General features: G+C 38.7%; 1 protein-coding gene across 2 annotated transcripts in view; it reads left to right on the forward strand.

Annotated features, from left to right (window-relative positions):
- Positions 1-24890, forward strand: part of adamts10 (ADAM metallopeptidase with thrombospondin type 1 motif, 10) — a 131355-nt gene that overhangs the window by 63773 nt on the left and 42692 nt on the right. For both annotated transcript variants that reach the window (XM_057841083.1, XM_057841085.1), the window contains 8 exons: positions 3406-3449; positions 3639-3744; positions 3896-4042; positions 4219-4360; positions 13580-13687; positions 13877-14022; positions 16202-16265; positions 16341-16443. In XM_057841083.1, the coding sequence (XP_057697066.1) occupies positions 3406-3449; positions 3639-3744; positions 3896-4042; positions 4219-4360; positions 13580-13687; positions 13877-14022; positions 16202-16265; positions 16341-16443 (860 nt within the window). The remainder of the gene's footprint in view (positions 1-3405; positions 3450-3638; positions 3745-3895; positions 4043-4218; positions 4361-13579; positions 13688-13876; positions 14023-16201; positions 16266-16340; positions 16444-24890) is intronic.

Below are 24890 nucleotides of genomic sequence, written 5' to 3' on the forward strand. Positions count from 1 at the left end.
ACGCTCATTGTCAACTTATTATTATAAATAAATATTGTTGTAAGTTAATTTTATTTCTGACACTGCGTTTCGGGGTCATCAACATGTTGTGCCCCCCCCCCCCCCGCCCCCCGCCCCAAAAGTCAAACTCCGGCTATGGTTTTCGCCGGTGTAATGAAATTTTAGTCATCTGTGTCATAGGCTAATTAATTAGCAATAAAAAAAACAACATTTTAAACTATTGATCGAACACACACACAAAAAAAAATCAACATACAGGTCCTTCTCAAAAAATTATCAATTTGTGATAAAGTTCATTATTTTCTGCAATGTACTGATAAACATTAGACTTTCACATAGTTTAGATTCATTGCACACAGCTAGTAGTTCAAGTCTTTCATTGTTTTAATATTGATGATTTTGGCAAAAAAGTCAAGAAAAACCAAAAATCCCTTTCCCAAAAAATTAGCATATTTCGTCCGACCAATACAAAAAGTGTTTTTTAACACAAAATAAGTCAACCTTCAATTATTTACTGTATAACAAAAAAGTGTGACATCTTGAGTTTTGTTCCCGTTTACACAAATGTTTGTCTTTCTAAGCAAGTGTTTCTTCATATCCTGAGCAATTCAGGCTCCGTCTTGTCCTCTCTCTAGTGACAACAGCTGGACCGGCTCTGCTTGCCTCAGCATATCTGGCAATAACTTAATATGCAGATGGAACGAATAAAGAACAGATGTATTCCTTTCATTTATTAGCCCTTAAAAATTTTATTTGCTGAAATACAGGCATAAAACCATCATTATAAATGTTATTATAAAATAGTAAGACTAAGTATAAAAGTATGCATTACGACAGAGACCTTAAGGATTCCTGACAAAAATTTTAAGATGAACAAGACAGTCTTTAGATTTTAACAATGCTTAATGTGATTAAATGATTATCTAATAGTCTGGAAAGGACTAGAGCTGGTCCTAGAATTTGTCATTAATGTTTTTTTACAGGTGTGGTCTGTGCCTTTTTTTGTTTTTTGCTTACAGTACTTATTTAAGATCATTTTACCCACGTAAAAGTGAGTATTTTTTAAAAGATCGGAAAGAAGGGAAAGGAATAAAGAAGCCAAAGTTGCTCTGATATGACTGTTCTTGTTTATTGCTTTCACAGTTTTTTTGGCCATTGTTACTGCTGGAGAAAAACAGAGGAGACAATGGCATGCTAAACTGATAAAAACCCGATGCTGTTGCCTCTGGAATGTGCTGCAGAAAACAACACAACCACTGCTGGCACAAATATTTTCCCACTCTTTTGGATAGAAAGCAAGACAACTCATGTTGCAGGATATTAGAAGTCCAATCTGGTTTTTGTAACGTGTCAAACTGAGGCTCATTAACATGTCAATATCATTCTATCAGTCTCTAGAATAGTAGTTTACTCCATGTCCATGCTATCATAAAAATACAAACGACATTGTAATTTAATCATTAATAGCTGCATCTTTTCATATATATCGGAACAACTTCCAAATTTAATACCATTTAACAATCCTTAACTCATTCACTGCCAGTCTTGGTATAGTATGTATAAGTATTCGCAGAGTATGTGTTGTGATGATTACAGTGGTATGAAAAAGTATCTGAGCCATTTGAAATTTCTCACATTTCTGCATAAAATCACCATCAAATGTAATCTGATCTTTGTCAAAATCAAACAGATGTAAATACAGTGTCTGCTTTAACTAAAACCACCCAAACATTTATAAGTTTTCATATTTTAATGAGGAGAGCATGCAAACAATGACAGAAAGGGGGAAAAAAAGTAAGTGAACTCTCTGCCTAAGAAGAATTAAAGAACAATTTAAACAAATTTATACCGAACATTTTAAGTCAGGTGTGTGTCCAATCACTGATGAGTGGTTTAAAGCTCCTCTGCCCACTATAAAACACACATCAGGTAAGAATTGTTTTGACGAGAAGTGTTGTGGATCATGGCTCGGTCAAAAGAGCTGTCCGAAGACCTGCGATCAAGGATTGTTTATTTGTATAAAGCTGGGAAGGATACAGAACCATCCTAATAGTCTGGATGGTCATCACTCGACGGTCAGAGAAGTTGTCTGCAAATGGAGAGAGTTTGGCACTGTTGCTTTTCTCCCAAGGAGTGGCCGTCCACCAAAGATGACGCCAAGAGTTCAGCGCAGAATACTCAGAGAGATAAAAAAAAGAACCTTAGAGTGTCTGCTAAAGACTTACAGAAATCACTGGCACAGTCCAATATCTCTTTGCACACATCAACTATGTGTAAAACAATGGCCAAGAATGGTGTTCATGGGATGACTCCATGGAGGAAGCCACTGTTGTCTAAAAAAACATTGTTGCGCCTTTAATGTTTGCAAAAAGGAACTTGGACATTCCACAGAAGTTTTGGAAAAATATTTTTTGGACTGATGAAATCAAAGTTGAATTGTTTGGGAGTAACACACAGTGTCATGTGTGGAGGAAAAATGGAACAGCTCACCAACATCAAAACCCTCATCCCCAACCGTGAAGCATGGTGGAAGGAGCATCCTGATTTGGGGCTGTTAGTTGCCTCAGGGCCTGGACAACTTGCAATCATTAATGGAAGAATGGACTCAAAAGATTATCAGGATGTTTTGCAGGGAAACTGGAGGCCGTCTGTCTGACAGTTAAAGCTAAAAGAGGATGGATGCTGCAACAAGACAACGATCCAAAACACAGAAGTAAATCAACTTCAGAATTGTTTCAGAAGAACAAAATACACATTATGGAGTGGCCAAGTTAAAGTCCAGATTTGAACCCCATTGAGATGCTGTGGCATGACCTAAAGACAACGACACATGCCAGACATCCCAGGAATCTGACTGAACTACAGCAATTTTGTAAAGAAAAATGGGCCAAGATTAGTCCTGATCGATGTGCCAGACTGATCTGCAGCTATAGTAATCGTCTGGTTGAAGTTATTACCGCCAAAGGGGGGCGGGGGTCACAAAATATTAAACTTTTCATTACTTATTTTTCGCCTTTGTCATTCTTTGCATACTATCATCATTAAAATATGAAAACCTATAAATGTTTGGCTAGTTTTAGGTAAAGCAGACACTGTTTTTTCATCTGTGTGATTTTGACAAAGATCAGATCATATTTGATGGTGATTTTATGCAGAAATGTGTGGAATTCCAAAAGGTTCAGATACTTTTTCATACCACTGCAGTTAACGGTATATTTAAAAACACCGATTGACAATTCTAGATGTCCGCTCCATTTTGACCTGGAGGGGCTGGCAGCCAGCTTCATTTGTGCCCAATGAGTTCATGTTAGCCCTGATGGTGGTATTCAGACAGCCAAGTATTCTTTGAGGTGCTACTTACTCCAGAGCAATTAACAACTTGGTTTGTGCCATTTCTGCCCACAGGTATGACATCTGCATCCAAAAAAACAAGCCCTGTGAAACATTAGGTAACAAGAGGTGTTTTAAAATATGTACTATTAAGATATTTCTGTCTAAAATTGAAACATCTTTTAGTATCTCATCTCTATTAGTTACTTCCATAACGGGGAAAATTGTTGGACTGATTTGTTGTTATGTTACTTATTTCGATGGCTTTCCAAAGAGCGTGCATTTTAAAGTGTATCTTTTTTGTGAAGGTCTTGCGCCTGTTGGAGGAATGTGCGAGCCAGAGAGGAGCTGCAGCATCAACGAGGATATTGGCCTCGGAACAGCTTTTACTATTGCCCATGAAATTGGACATACGTGAGTAACAAAAAGAGCAAGCTGAACCTGCAAACATTTACTATGCAAACCTCAGTTGTTAATGTCAAATTTGTTAGTGTAATAAGGCTGGACTGTACATATAAAATGGGGAAGTATCATTATCTATCATTGGTCTTTTCAAAAACTTAAGGTTTGGAATGAACCATGACGGTGTTGGTAATACGTGTGGGCCCGGTACCCAGGAGACGGCCAAACTGATGGCTGACCACATCACCATGAAGACGAACCCATTCATCTGGTCGGCCTGCAGTAGAGATTACATCACCAGCTTTCTGGAGTGAGTCAGTCTCTCAGATAGCAGCAATACCACAAGATTTACAGGACTATTTAAGGATATATTTGACATAATATTTACATTAATCTACAATTCGTGTTCAGTACTGTGACCTTTTACTGGAGAAATTATACAGGTTTACATTTTAAACAACTTTCTGTTGTTTTTGATGAATTCAGCTCTGGTATGGGAGCCTGTCTGAACAACGTTCCCCCAAAGCAAGAGTTTGTGTACCCCACGACGGCCCCAGGTCAGGCCTATGACGCAGATGAACAGTGTCGCTTTCAGTATGGAGTCAGATCTCGACAATGTAAATACGCAGTGAGTATCCTTGTCAGTACTTTTTTCTGTTTTGTTGGCAGCATCACATTTCACATATATAAAGTAAATTGTCTAGTTTGTACTATTCAATGTAAAATTCCACATCTAGTAAATGTCACTGTTTTTGGAAATTGTAGTCTCCTTTCAAAGTCAATAGCAGGGGTGCCACATCGCAGTTATTATTTCATTCGGAGGGCCATTATGTTTGCCAACTAGGGCATCCAGAACTAATCGACAAATCACAAACTAATGGGTTCTTCACAAATGAATTGGCAACTATTATGATAGTAAATGAATCGTTTCGAGACATTATTGACTTCCATCCATCCATCCATCCATCCATCCATCCATCCATCCATCCATCCATCCATCCATCCATCCATCCATCCATCCATCCATCCATCCATCCATCCATCCATCCATCCATCCATCCATCCATCCATCCATCCATCCATCCATCCATCATCTTCCGCTTGTTCCGGGGTCGGGTCGCGGGGCAGCAGCTTTAACAGGGAAACCCAGACTTCCCTCTCCCCAGCCACTTCAACCAGCTCCTCCGGCGGGATCCCAAGGCGTTCCCAGGCCAGCCGAAAGACATAGTCTCTCCAGCGTGTCCTGGGTCGTCCCCGGGGCCACCCGCCGGTTGGACATGCCCGGAACACCTCTCCAGGGAGACGTCCAGGAGGCATCCGAACCAGATGCCCGAGCCACCTCAGCTGGCTCCTCTCTACGCGGAGGAGTAACGGCTCGACGCCAAATCCCTCACGGATGACCGAGCTTCTCACCCTATCTCTAAGGGAGATCCCGGACACCCTGTGGAGGAAACTCATTTCGGCCTGTTTGTATCCGGGATCTTGTTCTTTCGGTCACGACCCACAGCTCGTGACCATAGGTGAGGGTAGGAACGTAGATCGACTGGTAAATCGAGAGCTTTGCCTTTCGGCTCAGCTCCTTCTTCACCACTACGGCACCGGTGCAGAGTCTGCATTACTGGAGACGCTGCACCGATCCGCCTGTCGATCTCCCGCTGCCTCCTACCGTCACTCATGAACAAGACCCCAAGATACTTGAACTCCTCCACTTGGGGCAGGACCTCATTCCCAACCCGGAGAGGGCACTCCACCCTTTTCCGACTGAGGACCATGGTCTCAGATTTCACGGTTCGCAGCCGAGTGTGAAGCGGTTGGGATGAAGATTAGCACCTCCATTGTTGACTTCACTTCTCTAAATAGAAAATTTTCTCCTATAGAAAAAATTCTCCTAAATATTTATTTACATTTTTATAATGGAAAAGAGGTAAAACAGCAAAAAATATCTTTTTTGTTTTTATTAGGGATGTCGCGATCCGATCACGTGATTGGAAATCAGGCCGATCACGTGATCATTTTTCAGAGGATCGTAACTGGGTGAAAAGGATCGGGTTTTTAATTAAAAAATATATATTTATGTTTTTCTGCTTCATGCTCATTCAGCCTCTCACGCTTCCACCTCACCAGGGCAGCTGGCATTTGCTACTTAAAGTTAACGATGATTGACATGTTTGTAGCTTTGATCTAGCGAGAGAAAGACTCAGTAGCTCTACGATCAAATGCACAAATGTGTTAATTATCGTGTCGTCAATCTTCATTGTCAAGAGGCTGTTCTCGGCAGTGTCAGCATCAAAGAGTATGTGAATTTGAGTGGACTTTTTAAGGGCTAAAAAGTAATAAAGTAATCCAGAAATGCAATGGCATTGCCAAAAGACCCCCCCCCCCCCCCCCCAAAAAAAAAAAATATATATATATACAGTGCCTTGCAAAAGTATTCGGCCCCCTTGAATCTTGCAACCTTTCGCCACATTTCAGGCTTCAAACATAAAGATATGAAATGTAATTTTTTTTGTCAAGAATCAACAACAAGTGGGACACAATCGTAAAGTGGAACAACATTTATTGGATAATTTCAACTTTTTTAACAAATAAAAAACTGAAAAGTGGGGCGTGCAATATTATTCGGCCCCTTTACTTTCAGTGCAGCAAACTCACTCCAGAAGTTCAGTGAGGATCTATGAATGATCCAATGTTGTCCTAAATGACCAATGATGATAAATAGAATCCACCTGTGTGTAATCAAGTCTCCGTATAAATGCACCTGCTCTGTGATAGTCTCAGGGTCCTGTTTAAAGTGCAGAGAGCATTATGAAAACCAAGGAACACACCAGGCAGGTTCGAGATACTGTTGTGGAGAAGTTTAAAGCCGGATTTGGATACAAAAAGATTTCCCAAGCTTTAAACATCTCAAGGAGCACTGTGCAAGCCATCATATTGAAATGGAAGGAGCATCAGACCACTGCAAATCTACCAAGACCCGGCCGTCCTTCCAAACTTTCTTCTCAAACAAGGAGAAAACTGATCAGAGATGCAGCCAAGAGGCCCATGATCACTCTGGATGAACTGCAGGGATCTACAGCTGAGGTGGGAGAGTCTGTCCATAGGACAACAATCAGTCGTACACTGCACAAATCTGGCCTTTATGGAAGAGTGGCAAGAAGAAAGCCATTTCTCAAAGATATCCATAAAAAGTCTCATTTAAAGTTTGCCACAAGCCTCCTGGGAGACACACCAAACATGTGGAAGAAGGTGCTCTGGTCAGATGAAACCAAAATTGAACTTTTTGGCCACAATGCAAAACGATATGTTTGGCGTAAAAGCAACACAGCTCATCACCCTGAACACACCATCCCCACTGTCAAACATGGTGGTGGCAGCATCATGGTTTGGGCCTGCTTTTCTTCAGCAGGGACAGGGAAGATGGTTAAAATTGACGGGACGATGGATGCAGCCAAATACAGGAACATTCTGGAAGAAAACCTGTTGGTATCTGCACAAGACCTGAGACTGGGACGGAGATTTATCTTCCAACAGGACAATGATCCAAAACATAAAGCCAAATCTAAAATGGAATGGTTCAAAAATAAACGTATCCAGGTGTTAGAATGGCCAAGTCAAAGTCCAGACCTGAATCCAATCGAGGATCTGTGGAAAGAGCTGAAGACTGCTGTTCACAAACACTCTCCATCCAACCTCACTGAGCTCGAGCTGTTTTGCAAGGAAGAATGGGCAAGAATGTCAGTCTCTCGATGTGCAAAACTGATAGAAACATACCCCAAGCGACTTGCAGCTGTAATTGGAGCAAAAGGTGGCGCTACAAAGTATTAACGCAAGGGGGCCAAATAATATTGCACGCCCCACTTTTCAGTTTTTTATTTGTTAAAAAAGTTTAAATTATCCAACAAATTTTGTGCCACTTCACGATTGTGTCCCACTTGTTGTTGATTCTTGACAAAAAATTAAAATTTTATATCTTTATGTTTGAAGCCTGAAATGTGGCGAAAGGTTGCAAGGTTCAAGGGGGCCGAATACTTTTGCAAGGCACTGTATATATATATATATATATATATGTATATATATATATATATATATATGTATATATATATATGTATATATATATATATATGTATATATATATATGTATATATATATATATATATATATGTATATATATATATGTATATATATATGTATATATATATATGTATATATATATATATATATGTATATGTATATGTATATGTATATATGTATATATGTATATGTGTATATGTATATATGTGTATATGTATATATGTATATATGTATATATATGTGTATATGTATATATGTATATATGTATATATATATGTATATATATATTAGGGCTGTCAAACGATTAAAATTTTTAATCGAGTTAATTACAGCTTAAAAATTAATTAATCGTAATTAATCGCAATTAATCGCAATTCAAACTATATTCTGTAAAATAAATTGTTGGAATGGAAAGATAAGACACAAGATGGATATATACATTCAACATACGGTACATAAGGACTGTAGTGGGCATTTCACTCTACTGTCATTTAAATCTGTCTATGCTGTCCTCACTCCGAAGCGTCTACTTTTTCCAAAGCTAGACAGCTAGTGAACGACGCCTTCATAATTAGACTAGTGTTGTATCGGTCGCGAACGATTCGTTCTTTTTGAACGAATTGTTTTGGTGAACGAGACCGAACTAATCATCATCTGCACTGATTCGTTCTATGAAGGTGGTGCTTGTTCGCTGCGTGGGAGGGCGTTGAGCAAGCGGCAGCGTCTTCTGACATCGCACACGACCAATCAGACGCCAGCCTCATCGCGGGCAGGGGAGGGACCGGAAACAGAATCAGGGCGTTTGTCACTCACGTCCACGTGTGGCCAATAAGCAGCCAGCGTGCAGGCAGGGGGGCAAGACTGAGTTTTGTCACTTCCCGTTCAGTGACTCGGTCCTCCGGTTCCTGACCTAGCTTGCTGCTAACTTGATTTTCCAGTAATGACTATGCGGTGAATGAATCAGAATATGAAAGGAAATGACTTTGTCACATATTTGTTAACGTGGAGCCTATCAAATGCTGCTCAAACAGACAAAAACACCACACAAATCTAGCGAGCATTGTTTAGAGTAGTACTTTTCTCAACAAACTCGTGACTGCCTAGGACCACATACTATCAAATTTACAGTAATTTAAAACACGGGTAGCTACGAGGCAAGCAAAAGCTGAGCTGCGGTCGCGTGACGGCAGTGAAGCGGGCAGAGAACTGTCACTATATGGAGGCTTCATGGCAGCGATATTTACCTCATATGTGCACAAAAAAAAATATTTAGTATGATCACCATAATACTGATTTGCAATGAAACTGTATATACATGTCAATTTTTCCCCGAGTGTTTTATTTTTTTTTTTCGTGTCAGCGTGTCGGGTGTTGGTTGGTTTGACAAATTATGTCAATCCGTCCATCATGTGCTACTCAAGCGCCCAAAACAACGCACGCAGACACGGGAGATGTAGCAATATGTCTACATTTTTCTTAACAGACTAATGAGAGTAGAAAGGCGACATCGTAAAGAGCTAACAATTATTTCTCGTCAGCATTTGACGATCTGAGATGCGGGGACGACAGGGGAGCTGACCGGATTATTTTATTTATTAATACCAGTGCAAAAAAACAATATGATCACCATAATACTGATTTGCAATGAAACTGTATATACATGTAATTTTTTTCCGAGTGTTTTTTTTTCAATTCAACACGATCATCTTAATACTAAAAAACAAAAATACAACAGAGCGAGATGTAAATATGATGTGTTGGTCGTTCCATATTCAGAAATTAAACTTTCGATGTATTTTTATTTTCGTGACAGCAAACATGCTGTATATGTATGTGTGATCAAGAACCTGCTAAAGAAAGTCCGTGCGCCCCCGCCCCCTACTCCCCTCACAAAAGGAAAATGTTTAACCGTGTCCTAAATCGAAATGCAAGCACGAGCCATGACTTTGAGCCCATAGAACTAGGACAGACGACGCGGAAGTTCTCCCTCGCTTTTGCAGCAGCAGGAGGGAGACGAGGCTGTCTGTGAAAGCAGAATGATACCGCCTGTCACTCATTTCTGAAACTACGACGAGTGGTCAATGTGGAAGAGAGGGAGGGACCAAGCAATGTCACTTCCCGTTCAGTGATACTGCGAAGCGGTCTTTGGTGATTCGTTCGGCAACGTCACTTCCCGTTCAGTAACCGAACGATTCGTTTGGGCGGGGAGGGAGATGAGGGGGGCGAACGATTCGTTGAACGATTTGTTTGAACGAATCTTTTTACTGAACGAACCGGAATGGATTCGTTTGCTCAAGTGAACGACAAATCTCGTCACTAAATTAGACTTCTTCCTTTTTCATCTGATTTATTAATAAAATGGCCTCAAACCATTGTCCTCTTTAGACCGTCGTAAAACTACAAAATAAAAGTACACAAGCATTGCATTAGCAACAACGTTAGCTTAGCATGCTATACAGGTTCACTAAACATAAACAAAAAGCGTCTCATACAAAAAAATATAACATTTCGCTTACTAACATAATATGTACATTCTTTACAACAACCATACTTACGGACAAATCTTGTCCAAGGATCATATAAGCACAACATTATCAGCCCGAGACTTCGTGCAGCCATAATGAAGAAAGAAAAGAAGAAAATAATAAACCATGTCGCAAAGCGACCACAAGAGTTCGCTGTTGGACAGCGCAAAAAGCCTTGCTGTAAAACTTACCAAAAGGCAGAATACTTTCTGAGCGGGACATGTGCGTTAATTGTGTCAAATATTTTAACGTGATTAATTAAAAAAAATAATTACCGCGCGTTAACGCGATAATTTTGACAGCCCTAATATATATATATATATATATATATATATATATATATATATATATATATATATATATACATACTCCTGGAAAAAGGGGAAGTGGAAGTACTGTAAAATGTACAGTACTGTACTATGTTTGAAACTTTAGTTCAAGTAAGTAAGTTTTTTCGGTATTGGTTCAGGACTCTGTATCTGCAGATTCTCAAAATCAGGTGTCTCGGACTCAGGTGCAAAAATATAAGATCGCGACATCCCTAGTTTTTAATTAAAAAACAAAAAATTAGATATTCTGTTTGTATTTTTTTTATATATATAACCATAACTTTTTCCCTTACTTTGAACCTTTAAGCGATAGACAATGGACGGATGTAAGGTTTATAGTCCAATGCGGTTTATTCATGGCTTTTTACAGGCTAATGAGCTGCATGTCTTTTGGTGTGAATATCCAATAATACAATGCGGAATCCTGTGTTTTATAGTTCAGTGCGGATTGTATATGGACTAATCCCATTTTCTTGTCAAATCTGGAGGGTGCGGTTTATAGTCCGAAAATTACAGTACAGGTAGTCCCCGGGTTACGATGTACCCGATTTACATGATTTTGACTTTAGGACACCGGAGTCTCCAGTCGTTTTTTTTTTTTTAATTAATTTTTTTGCCACGTGAACAGTACCTTATTGTACCTCAAAGTATCCTATTAAAATAATAATTAGAAATGCCGATCGATCGGGTCCAATCACATCATTTTCAAAGTATCGGAAATGGCAAAAAAATATCGGCCATGCCTTTTTTTAATATATATATATACATATATATTTTTTAATTAAATCGTTTTCCAATTGTATTTAACGTTACAGACATAATATGTTACACTCATCCAGAGTCTTTAGTTTAGGGTTAAGGTAGGGTTATCAAATTTATCCCAATAACGGCGGTAATTAATTTTTCTAAAATGTATCACGTTAAATATTTAACGCAATTACTGCATGGATTGCACGACCCACTCACGCATTGTCGCGCTCAATCTGTAATGGCGCCGTTTTACCCATTTAGAGAGATAAAAGGCAGCGTAAAATGAGTAGAGTGAATGTTGGCAGGCTTTGGACCCTTTTTTTAATAGGCTATAGCCTTACAATCCCTCTCCCTACGATTAGAAATATCATGGGAAGCAATGTGGGGAAGCAAGGTAGCAACTCATCTTTTTCTTGACACCTTATGTTATTTCCCAACGCAGAGAAGATATATCAATTGGTAGCACTACGCACAGTCATGGTTCCACTTCCCATCATGCATTTGGGTTGAATGGCTGCAGTATCATTTACTGAAAGCTCAACAAATACACTAGATGGCAATATTTAGTCACAATATACAAAGTCACAAGTCTTTCTATCCGTGGATCCCTCTCACAGAAAGAATGTTAATAATGTAAATGCCATCTTGAGGATTTATTGTCATAATAAACAAATACAGTACTTATGTACTGTATGTTGAATGTATATATTCGTCTGAGTTTTATTCAATTTTTTCTTAATGCATTGCCAAAATGTATATGATCGGGAAAAATTATCGGGAATGATTGGAATTGAATCGGGAGCAAAAAAAAAAGCAATCGGATCGGGAAATATCGGGATCAGCAGATACTCAAACTAAAACGATCGGGATCGGATCGGGAGCAAAAAAACATGATCGGAACAACCTTAATAATAATAATAATAATAATAATATGACGTATATTACATGTTTTTGGATCGTTATTTTGATATTTAGGGAGTATAGATAAAGGGTTAGCTTGATTTAGGGTTAGAGTTAAGGAGATAAAAGAGCAAATATTCTCTTTAAAGTTTTATTTGTAATTTAATGTCTTTTTTCTGTTTAAAAATTTAAAAAGAAAAAAAGTGAATACATTTTTTTTTTTTTTTAAACATTTAAGAAAGTGTTTATTTGAATTTTCTTTTAAAACGGGAACAAAACTTACACAGTGATCCCTCGTTTTTCACTGTTAAAGGGGACCAGAACCCGCAGCGATAAGTGAAAAACTGCGAAGTGTTTTTTTGTGGGTGTGTTCAATGTGTTTATTGAGATTTAGCATTGGAAAGCGATATGCATAGGGCATGTTTTTTCACTTTTTTTCCCCCAAAGTATGTATAAAAAAAATAAAAAAACTTTTATGTATATATACTAGTATGTATATATATCTTAATATATATATATATATATATATATATATCTTATATATCTTAATTATGATCAGTTTTAAACATGTTACTGTCCCACCGAAACAAGATTACAAGATTAAATTTTTTTTTAATTCTTGGCTTTATTAAATGCTTCATTGAGTGAGTCCACTCAAATCCACTCAAGCTGCTCACTGACACAGAATGAGTTGCCACAGCAACTGTTTAACAAGTTAAATGATGATTGACACATGCGGCGCTTTGAAGTAAGCGTCTCTGGCAAGATCAAACCTTTACCGTCTGTCTATCATCGTTAACTTTAATAAGCAAATCTGGTACACTGCCTGACCAACAAAGAGCATGGAAAGGTAGGGACGGAGGGAGAGTGAGACTACGCGATCGGCTTGGACAACTCATTTGTATTTATTTATTTAGTTTTTTATTCGAAAAAAAAAAAATCCGCGATAGACTGAGGTCGCGAAGTGGCGAGGGATCACTGTATATCCTTGATTTCCGGAGTCCTTGATGATCTTTCATTAAGGTCTACACAAATGTTATTTTAATTTCATTTTAGCAAAAAACAATAAGTCAGCGGACATGATTTGATGATGAGGGCCACGTAAAATGATTTGGTGGGCTGGATCTGGCCCCCGGGCCATGAGTTTGCTTGTAAAGAGACTTTGTATAAAACTGTACAACACTGATAATGATCCTGTTTGGTAATGTTTCAATTTTTTGACTTTTCACTGTTTGCTTGTGTTTTGTCACAACCATCACACAACACAAACAGGAGGTCTGCAGTGAGCTTTGGTGCATGAGCAAGAGTAACCGATGCATCACCAGTAGCATTCCTGCCGCCGAGGGAACCATTTGTCAGACCAACACCATTGAGAAAGGGGTAAATAATACAGTATATTGCAAATAGTAAGGCTTAACATATCATAGTGAACATAAAACTTCCCCAAATTTACAAAGTAGTCAGTTGACGTTTTTTTTTTTTTTTTTTTCAACCATTTTCTTCATTCCAATACATGTTCTTCCTGTGAATATTAGCCCTTTAGCACAATGTGCATAATATGTGTTAAAGTGGTGCTACAAGAGGATCTGCGTAGCATATGGGACACGTCCAGAAGGTGTGGATGGGGGCTGGGGACTCTGGTCACCTTGGGAAGAGTGCAGCAGAACCTGTGGAGGTGGCGTGTCCTCCTCTATGCGATACTGCGACAGCCCGAGGTACACAACAGTTTCGACATCAACTTATCAGTGTTACATCAGGCTGTTACTCTTGTACATTTACTAAAAATAGAATGAGTCACCATGTCAAAGTGCATATTTTAAAACTCTAATTAGAAGCATAAGTCACTTAGTTACATTTTATAGAACACTTTATTGAACGACCCTAAGCAATGGGATAATATCAGATTGTGCTCCAATTAAATATTTTTTATCATTTATATTTTTACTATACGTGACTATAAAATTAATCTATTTATTCTAATCTACAGTACGTACAGTGCTGGCCAAAAGTACTGGCACCCCTGCAATCCTGTCAGATAATGCTCAATTTCTCCCAGAAAATGATTGCAATTACAAATGCGTTGGTAGTTATGTCTTCACTTATTTTGCTTGCAATGAAAAAACACAAAACAGAATAGGATAAAAGATTAAATCACGCAATTACGCAAAACTCCAAAAAATGGCCCGAACCAAAGTATTGGCACCCTTTGAAAAATCATGTGATGCTTCTCTAATTTGTGTAATTAACAGCACCTGTTACTTACCTGTGACACATAACAGGTGGTGGCAATAACTAAAATCACACTTGCAGCCAGTTAAAATGGATTAAGGTTGACTCAACTTCTGTTTCCTTGTGTGTACCACATTGAGCATGGAGAAAAGAAAGACCAAAGAACTGTCTGAGGACTTGAGAAGCAAAATTGTGAGGACGCATGGGCAATCTCAAGGCTACAAGTCCATCTCCAAAGACCTGAATGTTCCTGTCTCTACCATGCGCAGTGTCATCAATAAGTGTAAAGCCCATGGCACTGCGGCTAACCTCCCTAGATGTGGACTGAAAAGAAAAACTGACGAGAGATTTCAACTAAAGATTGTGCAGATGGTGGATGAAGAACCTCGACTAACATCCAAACAAGTTCAAGCTGTCCTGCAGTCCGAGTGTACAACAGTGTCAACCCGTACTATCCATCGGCGTCTGAATGAAAAGGGACTCTAGGATAGGATACCCAAGAAAACCCCACTTCTTACCCAGAGACATAAAAAAGCCAGGCTGGATGTTGCCAAAACCTACCAGAGAAAGCCAAAAAAACGTTTTGGAAGACAAAAGTAGAGCTTTTTGGGAAAAAGCATCAACATAGAGTTTACAGGGGGGGAAAAAATAGGCCTTCAAAGAAAAGAACACAGTCCCCACAGTCAAGCATTGCAGAGGTTCCCTGATGTTTTGTGGTTGCTTTGTTGGGTCTGGCACTGGACTGCTTGACCGTGTGCATGGCACTATAAAGTCAGAAGACTACCAACAATTTTTGTAGCATATTGTGGGGCCCAATGTAAATGGGCCTCTGGGTTTCCCTCAGAGGTCATGGGTCTTCCTGCAGGACAGTGACCCAAAACACACTTCAAAAAGCACTAGAAAATGCTTTGAGAGAAAGCACTGGAGACTTCTAAAGTGGTCAGCAATGAGTCCAGACCTGAATCCCATAGAACACCTGTGGAGAGATCTGAAAAGGGCAGTTTGGAGAAGGCACCCTTCAAATCTCAGAGACCTGGAGCAGTTGGCCAAAGAAGAATGGTCTAAAATTCCAGCAGAGCATTGTAAGAAACTCATTGATGGATACCAGAAGCGCTTGTTTGCAGTTATTTTGTCTAAAGGATGTGCTACCAAGTATTAGGCTGAGGGTGCCATTACTTTTGTCCGTCCCATTTTTGTGTAAAATGAAAAAAAAAAAAAAAAAATCTTTTCTTTTTTTTTTTTTTCTTGATTTCATTTTTTTCATTCTCTTGTGTTTTTTTCATTGCAAGCAAAATAAATGAAGATATTACTACCACAGCATTTGTAATTGCAATCATTTTCTGGGAGAAATTGAGCATTATCTGACAGAATTGCAGGGGTGCCAATACTTTTAGACAGCACTGCACAAAATGAATCTTTATTGAAAAAATGTAATATTAAAGCTAGACTTGGATGATTGTAATTTTCTTCATCTTACATCGGACACACTAACGAAATGGGATGCATACCAGTATTTTTAAAGTGTAATTCAGCCATAAAATGGTCTTTGATGACCGTGAGATTGGAAATGTTCTCACGAAAGCAAGCAGTAGAGATGAGAAGCCCCCATTGTGTTGAATTTTAAAGTGTTAAATTGCACTCAGTTGTGTCTGTGTTTGATTGAAGGCCAACCATTGGTGGAAAGTACTGTCTGGGAGAAAGAAAGCGCTACAGATCCTGCAATATTGATGTGAGTCCTGTCATTTTTCCTCATTTGGCCAACATCTAGGATCCAGAATATGAACTTTGTTCATGTGTTTCAAAGGACTGCCCTATCGGCTCCAGGGACTTTCGGGAGTTGCAATGCTCCAACTTTGATAGTGTTCCTTTCAGAGGGAAGTTCTACATGTGGAAGCCGTACAGGGGAGGTAAGTCTGTGCTACATTACAGTGGGGCAGTTGAGTATTTAGTCAACCACTAATTGTGCAAGTTCTCCCACTTGAAAATATTAGAGAGGCCTGTAATTGTCAATATGGATAAACCTCAACCATGAGAGACAGAATGTGGGGGAAAAAACAGAAGATCACATTGTTTGATTTTTAAAGAATTTATTTGCAAATCATGGTGGAAAATAAGTATTTGGTCAATACCAAAAGTTCTTCTCAATACTTTGTCATGCACACATAAATGTTATTATTTTTCTTATAGAGTATTCGACGAGGATTAGACAGACCCATTAATAGACCTTTTTGGAAAATTCACCATTTCTTTAAGTAGTCTCATGAATAACGACCTGGCCTGTGAAAATCAATGCAAATTCTTTCAACGACGGCTCTCCAGATTGAATGACGGCTCTCCAGATTATACTTGGTGAATAGTCATTCTTTAAATAATCAAATAGTCTTGCTTCCTGAATCGAGCGTGTGTAATATGTGTATGACGCAATTGTGTTGTAATTCGTGCTGCTTGGATTTGATAAGAGAATCGTCAGATGAACTGCCAAATGATTCCATGGAATTGAAACACACGGAACCGGTTGTCTTTTTTGGAACCGGTGTTCGGCCATTCTTTACAGTGCGGCGAAACATCCTACACAATGCTCAGCGCGCTTGTGCAAGCATCCGTACGCATGCGCACAACGGTTAGAAGCGGCGAGTACTCACTATTTTTGATTTTATTTAGTTTTTTAGTACCTTTTCATTGCCTCAAAAATACTTTTTGCATGTATTACCCTATACTACATTTAACCATTGTGTTTTTTGTGTGTTAGCTTTGATGCAGTTGACCACATTTATCACCAGTGTTGTTAATAACGGCGTTACAATATAACGGCATTACTAACGGCGTTATTTTTTTCAGTAGTGGGTAATCTAATTAATTACTTTTCTCATCTTGGCAACGCCGTTACCGTTACTGAGGACGGAAAGGCATGCGTTACTATGCGTTACTATATTGGTCGAAAAGTCTGAGGGAGACGGACTCACCGAGACGACAGAGCAGAGCAGGAGTAGGGAGGAGGCAAGAAAGTTGTGACGCCGAGCAAATGCGATTCTAGGTAGCTCCAATAATAGATGTTGTAGCCGATAGCCTACAAACTACGCCCGCATGTTATGGTAGATATGGTAGACATGGTAGATATCACATGTACTGTATATAGATATAACTAGATGCAAAATGACAGACATGGCACTAAATGCGTTAGTAGACAGCCGCCATCTTAAAGCAGTAGACTTTTTAGGACGGCTCTGTTGTAGAGAACCTTCCTAGCGAACCTAAGTAACTTTTTATCTAAAATACTTCTAAATCGGCAAAATCTTGACTTGAATCTATCTTTAAATGATGAAACAGTTTTAAAACTTTCATATGTCGAAAGTAGAGCGAAGGGAACTAATGCAATAATGGGAGCAATTTTAACAACTTTTAACAGTTGATTCAGGGTAAAGGGTAAATTAGGGTAAAGAATTGGGCTCGGGCCAATTGTACCCAAAACCTTCACAAAAAACTTCACATAGTGTGGCCAATGTTTTTTTTTTTTTTTTTTTTTTTTTTTGAGGAAAAAAAAAGTAATTATCACAAATTACTTTGCCAAGTAACTAATTACTCTTACATTCAGGTAATTGAGTTACTAACGCAATTACTTTTTGGGAGAAGTAATTTGTAACTATAATTAATTACTTTTTTTCAGAAAGATTAACAACACTGTTTGTCACGTAGCGTATTTAAACCATCCTTATTTGATATACAGTGCTGCTCGAAAGTTTGTGAACCCCACAGCGATGGTCAGATTTTTTGTAAAAAAAACTAAAATAACCTTATTAAATGTTAAGTTATACCCAAATCCACAATACTGACATTCCAAATAATGGACTGAAACAAAAGAAATAGTTATATTGTCATTCTTTATTTAACAAAAGTGGTTGATTTAAGAAAAACTCAGATATCATGTGTGCAAAAGTATGTGAACCCCTTCAGTTAATAGGATATTGCGCCTCCTTTTGCAGAGATTACCTCAACCAAACGGTTTCTGTAGTGACTAATCAGCCTCTCACATCTACTTTGGGGGATTTTTGCCCATTCTTCCTTGCAGAACGCAGTCAGTTGAGAGAGGTTTGATGGGCGTCTGGCATGAACTGCTCGCTTCAGGTCCCGCCACAGCATTTCAATGGGATTTAGGTCAGGACTTTGACTGGGCCAGTCCAGAACACGAATCTTCTTCTTTTTCAGCCATTCCTTGGTTGTATTGCTGGAATGCTTTGGATCATTATCATGTTGCATGATCCACCTTCTGCCAAGCTTTAACTTCAAAACAGATGGCGTCAGGTTATGTTCTAGGATTTGACAATATTCCTCAGAATTCATGATTCCCTGGACTATGTGGAGTTGTCCAGGTCCTGAGGATGAAAAGCAAGCCCAGATCTTGACATTCCCACCTCCATGCTTCACTGTTGGGAGAAGGTTCTTTTGGTGGTATGCAGTGTTGACTTTTCGCCAGACATGGCGGTTTTGGTTGTGACCAAACAGTTCAATTTTGCACCTACATCAGTTGATGAAAACTCTTTTTAATTTAGTCTCGACAACACAACTGTTAAAAAAACAAAAAAAAACTACTGAATTGATTGATTAGGAAATCAGGTTGAAATAATAGAAAATTCCACAATGTTGAGGGGGTTCACAAACTTTTGAGCAGCACTGTAACTACATTTAACTATTTTCTTAAGGCATTTTTTTCGCGCTTTGCCATGTGGCTCCCACACATGCCCAAATACTCTGTCGTCAAATAAGAGTCCCCCTCATTCTGTGTTCCACAATGCTTTGCATTTCTACACTGAATGTGACAGATAAATAGTTTCAACTACAAAACTGCCTTTAATCTTGGCCTCCACTACTACAGTGACTCACAGAGATAGTGACAAGCCAATTGTAACTTCAGACAGCTGATTCTGCGATGCAAATCTGTTGCAGCTGTTCAAACAGGACCAGTGTGTTCAGGCCAGATCGCACTACACTGTCATTTTGTCAGGCTTGACTCACTTCTCAAGATCCCGTTTCTCTCTCGTTTTCCTCCTTGCTCCTCTTCCTGAACCCCCTCTCATTGTCGCTCTGTGTTTAGTTCACGATTATGTAATGACTAGCTCTCAAGCACAGAAACAGCCGTCACCTCTCAACCCAGACAGCCAAGGACAGCTCATTAAATAAGGCCGTCACAGAGAGGGTTCTCTTTAAAGACAATTATCCTTCACACTTAACCCCCATACGCCAGCAAGTTGTAATGCACACACAGCTGCAAACAGTGATTGCCCTGCCAAAGCTAGGCACTATGGGAATTGCAGTTTTCCATGATCTGACCATTTGAGCCTTACCAGTACGTACTGTACCTCCATTATCATTGCCAACACAAACAAACCCAGCATAGACGGATGTCAACAGCCACTTTGAGAAACCGCTGCTGAGCGTCAATGAAAAAATATGCTACACCTTTTGGCAGGAAACACTTTCTAAATGGTGTGTGCAAAAGAGTTGGATTCATTGCAGGGAAATATTGTATAATTGAATTGAAGGTTATTAACCTGAATGAGTTTTCCTTAAAAGATGTCTTTGTATTGTCCACCATTTGTGCTCACCACTGCAGCCTATCTGAACACAACTGGGATTTTATAACATGAATGTAAGATAATTCTAATGAAGCAGGTTTATACGTTGTTGTTGTGATTTAGGGAAAACATTCCAAAACCCCTGTAAGTCGAATACCAAAGTTCCGCAATTGGGAGTTGAAACAAACTATGTAAATATGACCGTACATCGACGTCATGAAAGACGTCAGCAAATCCTGCGAGACTTAAAGGGACATACAACACCTTATTCATCTGCATCCCAGCGGAAAAAATGTTGTTAAGTAAATTAAAAAGAATTAAAAAAGCTATTTGATTTTTCTGACATATAATAGTGGAGATTAACGTAAATAAAAGCTAGTATTTCCAGAAAGTCACAGCCCGACTTGGGGGGAAACATATTATCAATGCCGGTGTTGTTTTCGCTAATCAAATACGTGCAGGGGTGAAAGTGGGCCAGAACTGTAAGGTACGCAGTTCCGGTATAAGATTCAGGGCCGGAATGCTGTTCCGGTACACGGTGCTTTGATTCCGAAAATATGAGAGCAACTGTCAAAACACTATGTTAAAAACAGGGCCCCCCCAGGATTGAGAAATCTAAATTCAAGACTTTTAAGACCTTTTTTAATGCCATTTCAACTGAAAATTATTACTTTTCTCGCACCCATTATATATACCCTACCCACCGACGTCACAAAACCACGTGCTCGCTGTATGGTTCCGCCCACTTGTCCGTCATTTTGTCTCTGTATTAGCATTGGTTTCAATTGATCGAGGAATTTAAAATGCATTTCATGGAAGACCCGGTGCTTTCTGATGCCGTAAACTCACTGGATGTGTTGCATAAAAGGCGTTATGTGGAAAAGCTTCGTTCTATACAGTCGCCAGATCCATATTTGATGCCTAAATCGATGATTTTTGACCGGCTGCCTTCGCCGTCTCTGCCTGACCCTGACAAAATCAGCCTATTCTCACGAAAGTTTGAAAAACTTTAAGAGCTTGGAGGCTTATAAATGCTACGTTGCTGGTTGGGTGAAACAGGTCCTCGTACACGAAAATTCGGCAGGAATCTTGTGCTCGGAAGGTGAGTTACGAAATTTTCAATTCAAAATCTTTTGTTCTTGCTAACATCCACTGTCAAGTCTAATGTATTTCATGTCATTTGTCAATGGAGCTAGGGCCTTTAATGTTTATATGGATTAGCGATAGCACTCTCACTACATACATACGTGTATGTTGTCGGCGATTAGCCTAGCAATGATCTTAATTGTGGTTGTCAGCCCCAAACCCTCTAAATATATATTAAATGCATCTTACCAGATATAAAATGACTACTACATAATCTGTGGTAATCGTTTGGAGCCCAGTTTTCTCGTCGAATTGCAGCAGCCCATCTCGCTCTCTCCTCTCCGTGTCTCTCGGAATCCGGTAGAACTTCAAGTCTCTCCGTCTATCTTCTCTGTTATTGCAGCCGACCGCCACACACGCCTTCACCATTTTGATTATTAATGTTAAGGAGCAGAAAAACACGCCGTAAATAGGAGGAATGTATGTAGCCGTAACAGGTCAACACGATGTGTTGACGGACAAGTGGGCGGCACCAGTCAGGAGAGCGGAGTTGTGACGTCACGTGGGTAGGGTCTATAGATAATATTGAATCATATTAAAAAAATAAAGCACTGAACATCAAATTTAACCTCAATTACTAAGTGTGTTTGACAAAAGAATGCACATTTATTGAAGATACAATTAAAACACATTTAAATATAAGGTCTTTCAGAATTTTTTTTCCCAGGATAAAATTGATTTTACACTATTATTGTAAAGCAACTTCAGAAATTACATTTGCAATACAACAGGTTTCCCTTTTAAGAGGACCTAGTCAAGGTGGTAGGTAGGTGATTGTCAAGTTGGCCACCTTAACTGTAAAGTGCTTGCAATTGGCAGTGAAATTTTAAAAAACAGCCACTAAATGGCAGTAGTTTACCATTAATTACCACAAAATAAAAAAGCTACACATGACCATTTCCCTTGGTAATTGTTTTTTTCTAATCACATTACAAGAAGTATAAAAAACACATGTTAATCCTTTGTGAGCTATTGAAGACATTTCTTTTAATCAGATAGAGAAAATCCATACTCTTATTTAATCAAGAAAAACATTTAAATATACCAGGAGGTGTTTTACTATCACCTACATTATAATTTGCCTATCACCATGCCATGTTATTCAGATCAACGTTACCCCGCACTCGTTCCAATAATAGTGTCAACCGTGTTGTGTATCTGAGAGTTATGGTGAATCTACAACTCCAGTTTCTTCATGCTAAGGCTAGTGCACCTGCCAGTACCCCATTGAACATGGCTAACTCTTGAGTTAAAACTGCGAAATTCACATCCATTCGAAAGGCAAACCGTGCAGAAATACATTATTGCATCTAACACATTTTAATTGGAGAAATTGGCAACTTACTTTGAAATGTTAAGCAGGTCCACTGCCTTCGCATAACCCATAAACTGCGACCCAAAGTATCTGGATGCGACTTAGTCGCTGATCCAATACCTCACATGCTGGTCCAACTGTTTGGACTTGGTTGTCTTGTTGAGGCTTTCGTCGGACATAACAACTAAGGCATCTGAGCAGTTCCTTGCGTTAGCACACAGTACTGTGCTAATGATGCTAACGGCGCGCACGCACGAAGTGTAGTGCATCGTAAAAATTCTACGCGTCATCTTCGTTATGGATTAAAAAAAAAAAAAAAAAACTTTGTCACAGATACAATTTAGGTTGCACTGAGATGTTCTTGAAAATTTAAACCACGGTGAAAAAATTCCAGACTTACGACAGCTAATTTAATGCTTTTAATACCTTTAATAATGGAAAACTAAATTCAATGCTTTTTTAATACTTTTAATAACCCGCGGGTACCCTGTAAAAAAAAAAAGAAAAAAAAAGCTAAGCTGCCACACATGCATTTCAGCTCCAAGAAGAAAACAATCTACCAACATCAGATTTACATACACAAGTGTTAACAACAAGCATAGTAAAGTGCTTGAGTGGCGTAATCCGTTTCCGCCAATATTTATTATTGATTTTATTCCAGGGACGGCATGGAGGTTTCCTCAGCTGCTGCAGTTATCGGAGTCTGACAATGACGAGTCACGTCAACGTGCGAATGCACGCAGCAAAGCAAAACGCCTGGACTTATTTATCCGTTCAATTGGCTGACATACTGACATGTGATCAGCAGAGATGGTTGGCTCTGATTGGTTCCAATGTGCATGTTTTCTTGAACAGCAAAAAAAAAAAAAAAAAAAGCTTGTTGAATTGATGCGACAAAAAAAGGGCAATGCAACATAAAATAGATCTTTAGGAGCAACGAAAGAGTTGAGGAGGCTTATTTATCATATTTAGTTTTATTTGCTCTGATGGGGAAGTTCAGAACATCTTAGCTGTCAATGTGGACTTTGGACTTATATTTGTTCATTTATGTTAGGCTACTTATTCATTTCCTTATGATTGAAAAAAAGTCAATGTTTGCGCGATCTTCAAAATATAATCCATTTCACTCTGCATAATATAAGTCATTTGTACTTATTTTTCTGAATGTATGTTATGTCTTTATTATTTAAAAAAAAAACATGTAAATGTTTACATTAAGTTCAATTTGAATCTATATCCTATGTTCTTAAGTAGTTAAAATCGAGATTTGACATTTAGTATGTGAGGAAATGAGGGAAAATAAAAATTAGGAGATGGAGGTTGGGGTTATTGCTGTTTTTGTTAACTTTTATTTTGCAAATCATTGCACAAATACAATTTTGAATGAAAAATAAATAAAATTTCTGGCTCCATGGCGACCCTCACGTCGAGGAGTTCCGGCAAGAAATTCTAGCCACTTTCACCCTTGAATACGTGTAACCCAGATTTCCCACTCTTCCTCGTGAAGTCATTAATACTTATTATCACATGCACCTGTGCTCGCGTCCATCAGTATGAATGTATGTAGGTGTTGCGGAGCAAAGTGAAGTCCTTTTTTTTTGTGTTTAAACTAGGGATGTCCCGATCCAGGTTTTTGCACTTCCAATCCGATACCGATATTGTTTTGCACTTCCGATCCGATACCGATAGTGGCCGATACCGATACCGGCCTATCTGAGCATGTATTAAAGTTTAAAGTTATTTAGCCTCCTTACTTAGTTGTCAGACTCATGTTGAAAATGGTTTTAGTACTCTTGATAACAACTAGCCAGCTGAATTAGGTGAGTTTGAATAACACACAATGGTTGGTAACAATAAACTGACCTTTTTATTCAGTGACAAACACAAAACATTCTAAATAACAAACAGAAATGGCATAGTCAGTCAGTAAAACGTGCAAATAATATTGTAAACTGTCAGTGGAAGATCCCACAAACTTCCCAAGCTATTAGATGCTTTTAATGTTTCGTGCATTAGTTACAAAAATTGTATAAAAAGCCTCTCAGGTTTAAATAAACGACTATTTCAGTATCAAGTTAACATTTTAAAACGGTAAATAAAATACTCAAGTCCCCATTCTGTATCAGCAGCTTTAAACAACATTCAATTCATTTAATTTTGCAAATCAACTGTTAAAGTTGTTTAAATTGCTCCCGTTATTCCATAATTTCCCTTCTGTCTACTTTTGACATGTGAAAGTTTTAAAACTGTTTTGAACATAGATTCAAGTCAAGATTTTGCCGATTTAGGAGTATTTTAGATAAAAAGTTAATTAGGTTCGCTT

Source organism: Corythoichthys intestinalis, chromosome 7 (genome assembly GCF_030265065.1).
Source record: "Corythoichthys intestinalis isolate RoL2023-P3 chromosome 7, ASM3026506v1, whole genome shotgun sequence".
In the NCBI taxonomy this organism is placed as follows: Eukaryota; Metazoa; Chordata; class Actinopteri; order Syngnathiformes; family Syngnathidae; genus Corythoichthys; species Corythoichthys intestinalis.